Source organism: Protopterus annectens, chromosome 7.part0 (assembly GCF_019279795.1).
Source record: "Protopterus annectens isolate FY-2018-M chromosome 7.part0, PAN1.0, whole genome shotgun sequence".
NCBI classification, from domain to species: Eukaryota; Metazoa; Chordata; order Ceratodontiformes; family Protopteridae; genus Protopterus; species Protopterus annectens.
Genome location: NC_056739.1, coordinates 893,761,311 through 893,777,146, shown reverse-complemented (window position 1 = coordinate 893,777,146; position 15,836 = coordinate 893,761,311). Strand labels below are relative to the sequence as shown.

At 40.2% G+C, this 15,836-nt stretch overlaps 1 protein-coding gene across 3 annotated transcripts in view; it reads left to right on the top strand.

The window, feature by feature from the left end:
- Window positions 1–15,836, top strand: part of GRM2 (glutamate metabotropic receptor 2) — a 1,030,381-nt gene that overhangs the window by 670,455 nt on the left and 344,090 nt on the right. For all 3 annotated transcript variants that reach the window (XM_044077479.1, XM_044077477.1, XM_044077478.1), the window contains one exon: window positions 2,288–3,037. In XM_044077479.1, coding sequence (XP_043933414.1) covers window positions 2,567–3,037 — 471 coding nt within the window. In that variant the 5' untranslated portion in view covers window positions 2,288–2,566. The remainder of the gene's footprint in view (window positions 1–2,287; window positions 3,038–15,836) is intronic.

Here is a 15,836-nt window from a genome sequence, read left to right as displayed (position 1 = left end):
TTTATGTATTTATGCAAATATCAGGAATGGTTAAAAATCCTAGATTTTGTGAAAAAAGTAAGAAAGTGTTCCTTCCTGGATAAATGCATCTCACCATGATATACTCAGAGTTAGTAAATATTTAATTTGGAAAAGTCTGGTATCACAGACTGTTGCATGAGTGATAGGTTGGCCACCTTAACAGGTACTTTGCTGCTCGTGAAAGCAGGAATTTTTAACAAAATGTATATTTCTCTATTTATGTTAAAAACAGTGATATTTGAAGTCACTTCTGAAGAACTGAGTTTTAGTTGCTATATATTGTATTTACACAGAGCATACCATCACACTTGAAATGCATACAGTTCCCTTTTCCATTATTTAGAGGAATAAAGCCCGGACTATGACTAGATGACCCAAGTTCGAGTAGCTGTTATGGCATTGGAAGAGTCTTGGGGGGGGGGGGGACAGTAATATTGGTTTCTCCATTCTAGTGGGTGGGTCTGGTGGTTCCCACTCAGCCAGTGCTTACATAAAGATCTTTCACCATGGAGGCATTGACTTAGCTTCCAAAGCCAAATGACAGGTCTCAGAGTATTTTAGTACATGTGGTTGTGCATGTGTGTATTCCTGTGTGTGCGCGCGAGCACATGTGTGTGTGTGTGTGTGTGTGTGTGTGTGTGTGTGTGTGTGTGTACATGTATGTGTGTATGTCTGTGTATGTATGTGTGTGTGTATGTGTATATGTGTGCGAGTAGTTATATGTCAGAGTATGGGCACTAGAGATCCTCCTTTGATGTAGCATTTACATCGACCACTGAAGGTGGTGTTAGGGCATTGTTAGTATGAGGATGAATGCCTCCATTGCTTCTGCCCATGAATGATGTGCACTGTTTATTGGAGGGATTGCCTATCAGCTAGAGACATATAGATAGGTTACCCTCAGATCTTGATCTGAGGGTAAGCCAGAGTCACCTAAATGATTAGACAGAGCCACTCCACACACTATAGTCAGGGATAGATGGATAAATACCTATGGAACCTAGTCTGCTGCAAGAGTCAGAGTCACATGGTCAAGATGAAGGGCACCCATCTCCATGGCATGCAAAGTAAATGGTTAGGGGACAGATGAAGGCACAAAGCACATGGCTACTTGTATGATGGGTTGTCCAGATGGCTGTGTCCTCTGCGTGGGGGAATACCCAGTACTTGGGAATGAATGGATTCTTGTCTGATAGGTGGAGGTGTGATAGCAAGCAAATGAGGGGGCAAAAAGCATGAAGGAAAACATGGAATATCTGCAGAATAATACAGCAAACAACACAATATATGAAGCAGGAAGCAGTACAGGAATATGGCAAGTAGATATGAGGTAACAGGAGTGCAGCACCCCCGTATCAGGGAATTCATTAGAAAGTGCCATTTTGTGTACTCACTTTTCAGTGGTTTGTAGATTACTCATAAAGTTTGAAATACAAATCTTAATTCAGATAAATTCTACCATTTTGTTTCAAGAGTATTTTTCCATTCGAAAGTGGGGTTTTTTTTGTATAAAATAAATGGGGGAGGAGTAACTTAAGACTCTTGGTACCTTCCACAAAACACTAATTTTAGATTTCCATTTGTGATCTTATGATCACAGTTCCATGTGTTTATAGTGGAATGCTGAGTATTTCTTATACACTCACAATGACAAATTTAAAGAAGGAAGTGAAAATGATAAGGGGGTGAGTACAAAAGAGTTACCTGAATATTCATGCCTTGCAAGAGACGATATAAATGAAATTTGTGACAAAACTGTCTGCTGTTTTGAAGGTCTGGTCAGGTATGACAGGATGGTGTATTATATACAGGGTATACAGTAACAGAAGATCACAGCATGATACAAAAAAAGAGGAGAATAAAGAATACAGATAAAAGAGAGGGATTGCACTGAACAGACTCACAGAAGAGCTATGAAGTTAAAATAATAAAGATATAAACAAATGCATGGGCGATCATAGGAATGTCCTATCAATAAAAGGGAGGGCGAGTAAGACAGGAAGAGAAATTAAGGTGTAACTGTGATTGCATTTGGTAGAAACAATGGCAGTGAGATGGACCCAGCATTTCTAATTTCTCTAATCAGATGTTTCTATGGAGTATTTTTGTACAGACCTGACCTAAACCATGTATCTGCTTAGATTCTGGCCACTTGAAGTAGTAAAAGATTATCTCAAAATTTAAAACAATGGTTCATTATTATCTTTTAATGTTACTTTGAAAGAGAACATTTTATTTATTCACGTCATCTTCTTGTTTGTTTTAGGTCATGTTAGAATCTGCATCATACTTCATAAAATATCATCACACAGACTGGACTGTCTCAGCAAAAAACTCTGATTAAACCATCCATTTATCTGCAACTTTCTGACCTTCCAAGTACAGAGAGATAGATTTATACATACATGCGGATTCCTAAAAAAGTGACAATGATGTTTTTTCAAAGTCAGGGGAATATTTTTTGTTAGTTTTTCTCTGGTTGTGCTGTAGACATTACACAGTCTTTTTAGACTTCCAGAGAAGCCTGTGAAGTAAGTTTGGCAGAATGGCAGGTGTGTCTAGCACCTTCTGGTACTTAGTCCTACAGACCTGTTTTCAGATGGCTGTGCTAAGCAGCAGTTACTCTGTTGCTGGAAAGGAGGAGGTCACAATTGATGGAGACTTGGTGATCGGAGGACTGTTCCCGGTACATGAAAAGGGTGACACAATGGAAGATTGTGGTAAAATTAATGAATACAGAGGGATCCAAAGACTTGAGGCTATGCTTTATGCTTTGGACGAGATTAACAACGATCCAAACCTCTTGCCTGGACTCCAACTTGGGACACACATCCTGGACACTTGTTCAAAGGACACTTATGCCTTGGAACAATCCCTGGAATTTGTTCGTGCCTCATTGACCAAAGCAGATGGCTCTGACTACATCTGTCCGGATGGCTCATATGCAATCCATGACGATGTTCCCATGGCAATTGCAGGTGTTATTGGAGGGTCCTACAGTGATGTCTCTATTCAGGTAAGAGAAAAGGAAATATTTCTGTGGTTTTGTTTATGATTATTGTAATGCTGGCATTTGTGAGTATCTGTCAGTGTTGAAGATTGGCAGTTTCTGTTTCTTCTTTTATTTCTACTCAATCTAGAGAATAAAGGTATACACGATATGATATTCTGCATGTGAAAATCTCTGAGACCACTTCATAGATGAAAAAAATAGAACTGCGGACTGAAACCTACTATGTAGCAGGTGCGTGTGTGTGTGCATTTGCATACATGTGTGTGCGTGTGTGTGTATGTGTGTGTGCGTGTACGTGTGTGCATGTGTGCATGTGTGCGTGTGTGTGTGCGCATGCGCACACGTGTGTGTGTGTGTGTGTGTGTGTGTGCATGTGTGCATGTGTGCATGTGTGTGTGTGCACATGCGCGCACGTGTGTGTGTGTGTGTGTGTGTGTGTGTGTGTGTGTGTGTGTGTGTGTGTGTGTGTGTGTGTGTGTGTGTGTGTGTGTGTGTGTGTGTGTGTGTGTGTGTGTGTGTGTGTGTGTGTGTGTAACAGATGCGTAGAGAAATGTATATACATCCACCTAAATATAATGAATGGTAAATTCAACAGTAAAGCTCTCTGACGGAAATTCCATATTAATAAACTGTATAACAAAAGAAGGAAAAGAATGAAGAGGTGTGGTACATTTCCACCCCACTACCAGAAGGCCATGCTAAAACATGCCAGCAAGTAATATAAGAACACTATTAAAAATGTAAAGCAGAGTACAAATTTAAATTAACTACATATATCAAAGGAAACCTCAGCTCTTTCTTCAGTAATGTTAGGAATTTAAAGAATAGTGTTCAGCAATGCAATGAGCTAATCCATTATAATAATAATAATAATAATAATAATAATATCAAACATTCCTACCCAAGGATATAGCCAATATATTAGGAAACAACTTTAGAATTACATTTACCCTACCTACCCATGTTGTTGCACCCACTATCCTTGAAAAGTTAGTTTCCCTTGTAATCCCTTCGGAATAAGCCTTATAATCTCTGTCAAAGCTAAAACTAACGTTTCTGTGGGACCAGATAACATACCAGGCTGCATTCACTTCAGTGTCAATTATGTACTATAGGAGCCTCTACTTAAACTGCTCGACCTCAGTCTACCCACAAGGTTTGTCCCTGATACCTGCGGAATAACCACTGTGACTCCTCTGTGCAAGGGTGGCCCCTCTACAGCCTCAGAGAGTTACTGACCTATCAACCTCACCAGCCTTATATGCAAAGCCATTGAATGTATTATAGCAGAGCTCATTTCTGCAGATGTAGGCAATGTAGCCCATACTCAGTTTGGCTTTCTGAAGAGAAGATCCTATCTCCTGGACCTAGTAAACTTCTTTGAAAGGGTTTCAGAGGCTGTGGACAGTGGTTACTCTGTAGTGGTTATCCCACTCCACAAAGGGGGAGTCACCACAGGCCCAGGGAACTACCACCCCATTAGCCTAACAAGCCTGGTCTGCAAGGCCATGGAACATATCATCTTGGAACTTATAAGCAAAGACATTGGTAATCTCCAAACTCTGGACCCCACCCAGTTTGGGTTTGGAAAAGGCAGATCATGTCTCCTAAACCTGATAGACTTCTTTGAAGTAGTCACCAAAGCTGTAGACGAGGGTAAGGTGGTTGACACAGCCTATCTAGATCTTGCCAAGGCTTTTGACACCATCCCCCACTCTGGAATTATAGATAAACTCACTAAACTAGGTATAAATCCCTATATCACAAGATGGGTTGCCAACTGGCTCATTGACAGAACCCACACTGTGAAAGTAGCAGACTCCAAATCCAACTTCAGACCAGTGACAAGTGGAGTACCACAGGGTTCAGTCCTGGGTCCTCTTTTGTTTGGTATCTACTTTTCTGAAGTACAGACTAACACAGAAGGTGTTTGGCTAACGAAGTTTGCAGATAAATGCATACTAGGAGCCATAACTGAAACTCCTAACGATGTGGACATCCTACAAAAGGGCCTCATTGAGACAGATGCCTGGTGTCAAAGCCATGGCTTTGAGCTCAATGCCAAAAAGTGCATTATCATCCCCTTTGGTAAAAACTCTGTACCCATGAGCTACCACATAGGTGGTAGCCTACTTAACACCAAAAGTGTGATAAGAGACCTTGGGACACAGGTGGACGGTAGTCTCTCCTTTGATAATCACATTGCCACAGTAGTCAGGAAATCTTTCTATGTGGCACACCTCATCACAAAAGGTTTCTCATCCAGGAAAAAAGAGGTAATTGTTCCCCTCTACTCCTCACTCATTAGACCCATTATAGAGTACAACACCCCTTTTGGTATGTTCCTCACAAGACATCTACAAAATCTGGAAAGGCCACAGAAATACCTCACAAAGAGGATTACCTGCCTCAAACAGATGATCTACGCAGACTGTCTCAAAAAACTCCAGCTTTACTCTGTCACATATCGCCTACTCAGAGACAATCTCTGCCTAACATACAAAGCTATGTCAAACCCAGAGCTGTTGGACATGCTCCACTTAAAGAAATTTCAGTCCCTCCGAGCTACACACTCTAGGGGCCTAAACCTTGTCACCACAATAAACAGAACATGCTGGAGGGATAGATTCCTGTCGCAGAGACTTCCCATACTCTGGAACAAACTACCTTTCTATATGAAACAAAGCTCCTCATTAGCACTCTTCAAGAAAAATCTTGATGATTGGATGGGAAATAGGAAATTCACCCCAGGGATCACCTCTGTGGCTCTGCCTGACAGGGGCACAGGAAAATAATTTTCTTGGGTGGCGAAAGCCAGGGTACCTTTTTGGCTAGGCTTATATAGGACCTAGGGCCACTAGCCTAGTGTCTACCTATGAACCTATAAGTTGCTTCTCTTTACATAGCCAAGGCTTTACACACTATCCCTCATTCTTGTGTTATTGAAATGTTAGACAGACAATGTTATCTCCTACAATGTCCACTGGATTGCAAACTGACTATCAAACAGATCTCATGTGGTGAAAGTTACTGCTACCCTCATTGGCATTTATTCTGCAGACATCCAAGCTGATATCCCTGAAGTCTGGCAGCAAACCACTTATCTACTAATGTTAAACTACTCCAAAAAGATGTGCACTATGCAGGTACCTGATGCACTGAATCATCACCAGTCATCAGCACAACAGCTCTTCCTGCCTGATTAGTGATAAGTGGTGCTCTTCATCGAACAGATACGGGCATCAGAGACCAGAGCACTTATGTGGACAACTCTCATTTAATCAACATGTTTTCACCATAGTCAGGACATCTTTCTAACTAGCCCAGTTAATTTCCAAGGGAATATCTTCAAAATCCAAAGACGTCATCTTACAGTTGTACTCGTCCTTTACCAGACCCATCATCGAATTCATTGACCTCTATTGTATGTGTGAATCGAAGCATATTATTCAACTGGAAAGGCTCAATGATTTTTAACCAAAAAAGGCCTTAGATTCCTTATCTGCCTGACAGATTAGCACAAATCCTATACACGGTAGCTACTCTAAGGTGATCTGTATCAGTTTTTGAACCATGACAGACTCAGTCCTGTTTGACCTTCTATTTCTTCATAAAACTAGTGGTCCCACAGACACCCATAGTAGGGATTTAAATTTACATTGTTAAATAAACAAGACTCATTGGAGGGACAGGTTCCTAACTCAATGTATTCCCATCCTATGGAATAACTTACCACAATGCGTCAAACAAAGTACTAATTTGTATGCCTTTAAGGCCAGTCTTGCTTACTGGATGGTTTGACATAAGCTTATATGAGAATTATCATGTATTGTCCTAACTGATTGGGGAGGTGGGTGCAATTAAGTTCTCATAACACATAGCAACAGCTTTTAAGTGCAACTACATTAAGGTGTTTATGACTAGGACTCTTATGTTCCCTGAGATTACTTGGATAGTATTGTTCCTATATTCCGATGACTGTGTGTGTGTGTGTGTGTGTGTGTGTGTGTGTGTGTGTGTGTGTGTGTGTGTGTGTGTGTGTGTGTAAGTTTTCATGAGTGTATGTGTTTTTGTGTGTGAGTGTGCATGTGTGTATATGAATGCCAGGTGCATTATATACGTTTAAGCAAATGCTCATTTTTTGGGGTATGTGCATCTCTAGGTGAATGCATGTGTGAGTGCATCTGTGTGTGTGTGTGTGTGTGTGTGTGTGTGTGTGTGTGTGTGTGTGTGTGTGTGTGTGTGTGTGTGTGTGTGTGTGTAAGAGTGTGTGTGTCCTTTCACTGACAAATTCAGTTCTAAAGATAACTGAGGGTCATATAAGTTATTTTTGTCAATGCATTCATTGTGACACTTGGGTGAGATGCAGAAACCCATGTACATAGCTGCAATGCCAGAAATAATAATAATAATAATTTATCATCATCATTAAGTTTAAAACATGTTTCCAAAGTGTAAAAAGCTTGCAAAAAGTAACATATTTTAGATCACTTTAGTACAGCTGTGCAATGGATAGTGACATTTCTTTTACACCAGGTTACTTTCTTGTTCACTGTACACAGTGTAATCACTACAGCTGCCCTGTGCAACTGAAGTAAGTTTGAGAGGGCACATTCTTTTGTTAAGACTACCATCCTCATCATCAACACAGGTCAGACTGGCTCCTCTCCGATGTCTACAAGGGTCCATGTTATATCATCTCTTTTGTGTTCTTCAGGACTACATATATTAAGCCGTTGTCGTACTTCCAGCTATGGCTTCAGGTACAGACTTTGCATTGCATGTGTTGTGCCATTTGTATTCTATGTTACAGCGAATGAGAAGCATGCAATGATGGGATTCCATTTGTACACAGAAATGTTGACAGTTTCATGAAGAATTTGGGGTGTTCGGAGGTGAATGCTGGAAGGAAGAGGGAGAAGTGGTAGGTGGCATATCTGATCTGGGTGAATTTTGGGGGAGAGAAAAGAAATTTTGGATGGCAATGAGGAGGGAATAGGAGAATAAAATTTGAGGTATTCATAGGAAGAGCATTTATTGGTCTGTGGAAAAGGAGCAAGGGTAAGAAAATTGTGATAGTGAGAGTAGAAGAATCATTGTACAAGGCAATGGTGTCAAGGTCAAACGAAAAGAAAAACAATAAATAACGGTTAGCTAGGCTGTGCTATGGGGATTTGATAAGCGTATGAAAAGTGACTCTCCTATTCATGCCTCACTGCTGAGTCTTAGACTAAGGCACTGTACGAGCACATCCACTCATGCATGAAGTGTGCCATCACAAATAGAACCAAGATGCTCTCCTCCAAAAATAGAAAGCCAACCTGGTGGTCCCCTGCCATAAAAAAACTTTACAACAAAATTAAGAAACTGTTGCAGAAAAGAGGAAAATCCCAGGATGCAAAAAACTCCCTTACCAGCCTCAGTAAGAAGCTGAGATCCCTCATAAAACCCTCCAAAGCTAGTTACGAAAATAAAATTGTCAAAGATTCCAGACAACCACAAGGCATTCTATAATTATGTCAAGAATCTAATTGGCAATGCTCAGATCTGCTCTGAGCTACAGCAAAATTGCATTAAATATACTGATCCCAAGGATATTGCCAATATCCTGGCAGATCAATTCAGTGCCAACTTCACCCCCCCTCACCCCCTAAATGGCCCATCTCAATACCGGAAGATTGCCAAATTCTGGTAATAACAGCCACACAGGTAAAAAATGCACTCTCCAAAGCTAAGAATGCAGCATCCATGGGACAAAATGAACTGGCACCTCACCTAAGTGTCATGTTTAACCATACCCTCACCTCAAGGTTCATGCCCACTGAGTGGCGCACAGCTACAGTTAACTCACTCCACAAGGGGGGGCTCCACCTTGGATCCCGGGAACTACCGCCCCATCAGTCTGATGAGCCTGATCTGTAAGGCCATGGAATGTATTATCATGGAACTTATAAGCAAAGACATTGGTAACCTTCAAACATTGGACCCCACCCAGTTTGGGTTCGTGAAGGGCCGATCTTGTCTCCTGAACCTGATTGATTTCTTCGAATCAGTCTCCAGAGCCGTAGATGAGGGTAAGGCGGTCCACACAGCCTATTTGGACCTCACCAAGGCCGTTGACACATCCCCCACTCTGGAATCATAGATAAATTTACTAAGCTGGGCATTAATCCCTACATCTCTTGATGGGTTGCCAACTGGCTTACTGACAGAACCCACACTGTAAAAGTAGCTGACTCCAAATCCAGCTCCAGACAAGTGACAAGTAGAGTACCTCAGGGTTCAGTCCTGGGACTGCTCTTATTTGGCATCTACTTCTCTGAAGTACAGGCCAACACTAAAGGACTCTGGCTAACAAAGTTTGCAGATAACTGCAAACTGAGAGCCATTACTGAATCCCCAAATGATGTGGATACTCTACAAAAGGGCCTTACAGAAACAGATGCTTGGTGCCAGAGCCATGGGCTCAAGCTCAATGCCAAGAAATGTATAGTTATCCCTTTTGGGAAAAAACATGTACCCGTGAATTACCACATAGGTGGCAGTACACTAAACACCCAAAGTGTGATAAGAGACTTAGGGACACAGGTGGACAGTGGTCTCACCTTCGATAACCACATCGCCACAACAGTCAGGAAATCCTTCTATGTGGCACACTGCATCACCACGGGCTTTTCATCCAGAAAAAAGGATGTCATTGTCCCACTGTACTCATCCCTCATTAGACTCATTATAGAATACAACGCCCCATTTGGTATGTACCTCTCAAGACATCTGCAACAACTGGAAAGGCCTCAGAAATACCTCACTAAAAGAATCACAGGCCTAAAGCAGATTCTCTATGCTGACCGCCTTAAAAAACTCCAGGTATACTCTGTCGCATATCGTCTACTCAGAGCAAATCTCTGCTTAACATACAAGGCCCAGAGCTGTTGGACATGCTACACTTAAAGAAATCCCAATCCCTTAGAGCCACATGCTCCAGGGATCTAAATCTTGTCATCACAATAAACAAAACATGCTGGAGGGATGGGTTCCTGACCCAGAGACTTCCCATACTCTGGAATAGACTGCCCATACATGTCAAGCAGAGCGCCTCTTTGGCCCTCTTCAAAAGGAACCTTGATTAGATGGGAGAAATTAAATTCACCCCGGGGATCACGTCAGTCGCCCTGCTAGACAGGGGTCCAGGAAAGTAAATAGTGTGGGAAGAAATAGTCAGGGAATTGTTATGGCTAGGCTTGTATAGGCCCTAGGGCCAATAGCCTAGTACCAACCTATGAACCTGTGAGCCTGTGTGACAGTAGTATTTATAGTAGTCATTTGGGATGGCAATGAATTGATACTGTAGGAGAGGGTTTAGGACTTCTAGAATACAGAGTTGCTCATGTGTAATGGCTCTGTGGGAAATGTAAAGTTGCAACTTGTGAGATTTCAGAATTAATTAATGTTGAATATGTTGTTTAGTTATTGGGTGTGATTAAATTAGATGTGACATGCCAATTATAAAGGTAGTTAACCCAGTTTGTGGCCAGGGGTAGGGGTGGGGGGGGTTGTAGTGGGCTGCATTTAGTAGTGTTGTGGTAGCCAGTAAGTGCATGCATGTGCCAATCAGATTGCCTATGCAGAAAAAAGTTGCTGAGGTGAGTAGAAGCCTGGGTTTGAATGAATGAAAAATTAAAAAGCCCAAATGTGCACTGCAGTTGGAGGTCCAAGAGTGATGCTTAGACATAGCTGCATATAGTAACGATTTTCCAGTTAATAAAAATGAATAATTATTTCAAAATGAAAAAAGAAAAACACAAACGATTAATGAACAAGCACTTAAAGTACTCATTAACATTCCTTCTATTTTGAATGAGTTTGATCAGTACAGTCTATTGATCCTATATTTTGAGCCAGACAAAACTTTATGTAACAAGAAGCCTGCTGTGTGAAAAATGCTCATGCTTAACCTTGAAGCCACACTAAAACAAGCAAGCAGCTCCGTCTTTAGTGTTTTTGCGTTAAATATCCACGCTCTGCATTTCAGTTTTAAGTTTTTTTTATAGAATCTGTATGTTCTTTTTGAGTATCTTTTACTTTTACCTGAATTAGTCTATTTTCCAACTTTTCAAAGATAAGCTGGTTAGGTTTATTGGCTATTGTAATTGCCCAGACCAGTTTCCCCTTGTGTCATGAGATGTAGATAAAAAAAGCTTTTCATGGAATAATTCACTTACTGGGTTAACAAACTATTAAATAAATAAGCGCAACAGTTGCTGCTTAAATGAAATGACTATGAGTGGATGAAAATGTAGCATGACACCCAAACCCCCAAAATACTACAGGACATGAAACAACTGAGACTGATTAATGCCACTAGGAGGAATGTCTTTCACTTGAACATGTTAAAGTGACCAATAATGGCACTTTATATGGCCATGAGGTCACTATGCATGCAAAATTTAAAGGTGTTGCACTCAAGTGTATTGTGAGTTAATATGTATGGCCACACCTGTTGAGATGCCATGAACTGGTGTCGATCACTATGTTTGCAACAAGAAGTACTCATCGCACTTTTAATAAACTGATTCCAGTGCTGCTCTGGTCAATAGATGTCAGCGAATAGAATACAGTGACATATTTTAAACCATCAGAGTTCCGATTCAACCTTGATAATGGTACTATTAACAGCCAGGAACTCCGGATTACAATATTCAGGTGCTCAGAAGTGTATTCGCTTATAGGAAAAGGAAATAATTTAAAGAGATATAAGGTTTATACTGTCTAATGACTGCCTAAGAAACTAAAACAGGATGCTCATTTTATTTTCCTTATTACAAGGATTGGAACTAAATGGAAGAGGTAGAAAAGAACGTTATCAAAAATATACCGTTATGTGTTTTATTGTTTGGTAGCACGGTGAGTGCTGAAGAGGAAGGATGTTTTTATTTGTTCATTTATAAATACTGACATACACATTCCTGTTACATAGTATGGTAGGATTCCATATGGCTGAGCAGTTGCACTTCTAGCCATATTTGTACTGCATTGACATCTAACCTTGACACTTGTACCTAATACAGTTGGACACTCCTTATATTCAATGCATAACCATGTCATCACATCATATTTGGAGTGGAGGAGATGCAACCATACCATGTCAATTTAGTAAAGCGTGGTACACCAAAAGTTACGCCACGACACATCTGAATATCATGTTAGGTTTCTTCTAATAGAGTTACAGAAAGATGTAGGAACATGCAGAAGCAGCATACTGTGTCTTACGTGCTGCAAGAAAAATACAATCAAATGTGCAAAAGCACTATTAGGAATCATATAAAGCAAGACTTCGAGAAAAGAAAGGAGCAATGTTTCTGAACAATTTTACCCATTTCTTTATGTAAGGAAGTGCACCCCATAATTAACTAATGTCTATCACTCTATTTCCCACCTAAGATTTACCTTATGTCTATCCTAAGCAAAATGTTTCACACCAAAATGTTCTCTGGAAAGTTATTCATTCTGACTATCCAATTTGCTTCTAGGTCATACTTTGTTTATCATTAAATTCAGTTATTTTTGTGAAAAAAAAGTTATAGTTGATTTGTTGAGTATTTTGTTGTATAGTATTAAGTGGGTTATTACAATATCATCACTACTGTGAACCTGCTCTGATCCAGACTGTCATGCAAATGCCCTGTTCTTGCAGACTGGGTGGCATTGTAGCTCATTAATAAAGCTTCCAAGGTCCACCTCTAACCATTTATCACTGTGCATTTAGAGTTTGGCAAGTTCTCACCCTGTCCATGTGGACCACATCTGAGCATTCTGATATCCTTCCACATCCAATATGCCAATTAACTAGCTACTCTGAACTGGCTGTGTATATTGTAGTCATCTTTGTCTTTAAAGCCTAGTCTGAGGCTTAAATGAGCCCACAATTGACCTTGTCATTTACCCTGTTAACAGATTAATAAACTGAAATGACCTTCAGATTAAATAAACTGTCAAGAAATAACATGAAAGACTTGGGGGTAACTAAAGCAAAACATCATAATGGAATTAGCTTACAAATTGTAAAAGAACGTAGGAGAAGCCTAGTGACATCTCTCACCCTCCTTCTAAGAAATCATAGAGAAGATGGGGAGCCACTGTAGCACTGGAGGTGGAAAGATCCGATTCCAGTTCACAAACATTAGAGCAAAAAGAAATAGGCCCAGTAATCTGACCATATTGGAAAAGAATATTCTTGAGTAAGTTCATGAAAAAACTGAACACATAGAATTACATGGAAAAAAAAGAACAGAGCTACCTAAAGTCATAAGTAGTTGCATCATGTAAGACATCTAATTAATTTGTTTGTGTGGTTGTCAGGCATATTAAAACAGAGAAGCTAATTAGTGGCTGGAGCTGAGAAACAGCATTCCTCTTTAACTAGAAATTTTTGGAAGCATCTTGATTTAGCTGGAGTGCCCATTTGACTTGCTTACTTGCCTGACTATTGCTGATCTCTGTCTGCATTTGATTTTAACACCCACCAGCCCAACTGTTGTTGCTCTCTTAAACTTGGTGACTTTTGAGTTCCCCACCCCCCACTATTAATCTGATTTTGGACACTCCTCCCAGTCCCATCTCATTCTAATGAGTACAGTTGGGAATAGTTGGGAAGGCCCACTCCCTTACTCTCTTTAACTTGAATTATCTTCTGTTTCCTCCCTTCCCACTTACTTAAAAAATTGCACATCATTCAGCTGTTTTTACTGTATCTGTGCTTCTACCTACTTTGTTGCTTTATTTTGCGTTTTGCTGCTTGTTCTTAAAAGTGTTCAGTTGCATTTATTCTGCTGCATTTATTACTACTTGTTAGTAGTGTGATTAAATTGTAACTGTTATTCTAAGCCACTTAGTTTTGATTTAAGCACCTGGGTTTCAAATTAATTGTCTTACATAAGGAAGGTTTGCGGTCTACACTCCTGTGGGAGGAGAAGTAGCTTAACATATTTCTAAGTTGGGAATTGCTGGTTGAAGGTTTATTGTGTCTGTTATTCTAAAAGTATCTTAGTTCTGGTTTAAGCACTTGTGCTTCTGGCCAGTTATTTTGCATTAAGAAGGTCTGTGGTCTAGACTATTGTGGGAGGAGAGGGTAGCCTCCCCCTTCTGAGCTGGGAATTGCTGGTTGAAGGCTTATGTCTCTTATTCTAAGTGTCTTTGTTCTGGTTTAAGCTCAATTAACCTTTGCCAGAGGTCCAGAGTGTTTCTGCTTGAATAAAAGCTAACAAGAAATTAAGTTTATTTTGAGTTTGATCTGCACTTTTCATCTATATTTTACTGTTTTACTGCATTAACTTCTGCCTTTTAAACAGTTTTTTACTGTTTGTGCTTACTTATTACCTGTACTTGTTTTGCAATGAAATATTGCTTAGTTAGCATAAAATAGATCCAGAGTTGCTGAACCTAGCCTGTTTTTCATACACTTGACCTCAAATCCAGCCATCTTACATTAAGAAGGGCTCCCATGAAACCTTGTGGCAGAGGAGTGCGGATATAGCCTTGTATGAGCTTGGATTGTTGGAGGAAGGATCATTGTGTAGTTTCCTATTGGCAGACTAGTTTAAAACTGTTTCATTTCATCTTATATAAGCTTTGCTTTTACACGTTTTTTTGGCTCAATTAACTGGAACTGCTCTGCATTTGGACTACTTTGACAGATGTCTAGAGTGTTTCTGCTTGAATTCAAGCCATCCAAAGCTAAGAACAAGAAATCAAGGTTATTTTGAGTTTGATCTGCACTTTTATCTGTATTTTACTGTTTTACTATATTAATTAGTGTATTTTTGACTTTTTTCACTGTTTGTGCCTGCTTATTACCTGTACTTGTTCTGCACTGGAATATTGCTTAGTTAGTATAGACTGGATCCAGACTTGTTGAATTTAGCCTGTTTTTCACAAAGTTGAACTCAAGTCCAGCCATCTTAAATTAAAAAGGTCGCCTCTGTACCTTGTGGCAGAAGAGTGTGGATATAGCCTTGTCTGAGCTAAGGATTGCTAGAGGAAGGATCATCATATGATTTCCTAAGGGCAGACTAGTTTAAAACATTTTAATTTTGCCTGCATATAAGCCTTGTGTTTGCACACAGCTGTGCACCATGTAATGGGGGTTAGCGGTGCCTTGTATAGATGCAAACACCTAGAAACTATTTTTCCCTAGACACCAGTCAGTGAAACCCTCCCATGTTCCCTGCTGCACTGCATGCAACTCAGCTGAGCACTGAGCAGCATTGCCCCACTTGTCATCTCCGATCTTCTTTAGAATAAATCCCCTTGTTAATCCCGGAGCAATAACTGATCTAATTTGCCCTCTCAAAAATTAGTACTTAAGAATTACCTGCCACTATGGACAGTCAGTTTCCCAACAGTTCTCCAGCCAGCCTGATTGATACGGGCATCCTGAGGCAATGTAGCAATTGCCTCAAGTATACTAACAACCACTTGCTCTTAAAGCAAACAGATACAATATGTGAGAGATGTAACTATACAATGAAACTAGAATCAGTCCTCTCACATAACAATAAACAAGACATCAAACAGGTTGTCAGCACACGTATCTCTCCATTCACAAGATAAGGTCAAGACACATAAACCCACATATGTGGAGGTTCTTACTAAGAGTCTACCAAAAGACCAGAAACCTACCAAGCACAAACAACCAACACATACTGGTACACAAGCAGAATCTACCACTACACATAACAACACACATATCAGTATTTCAGCAATTAAGCCCCTAAGCAAAACACCTCAAAACCTAATGTCCTAG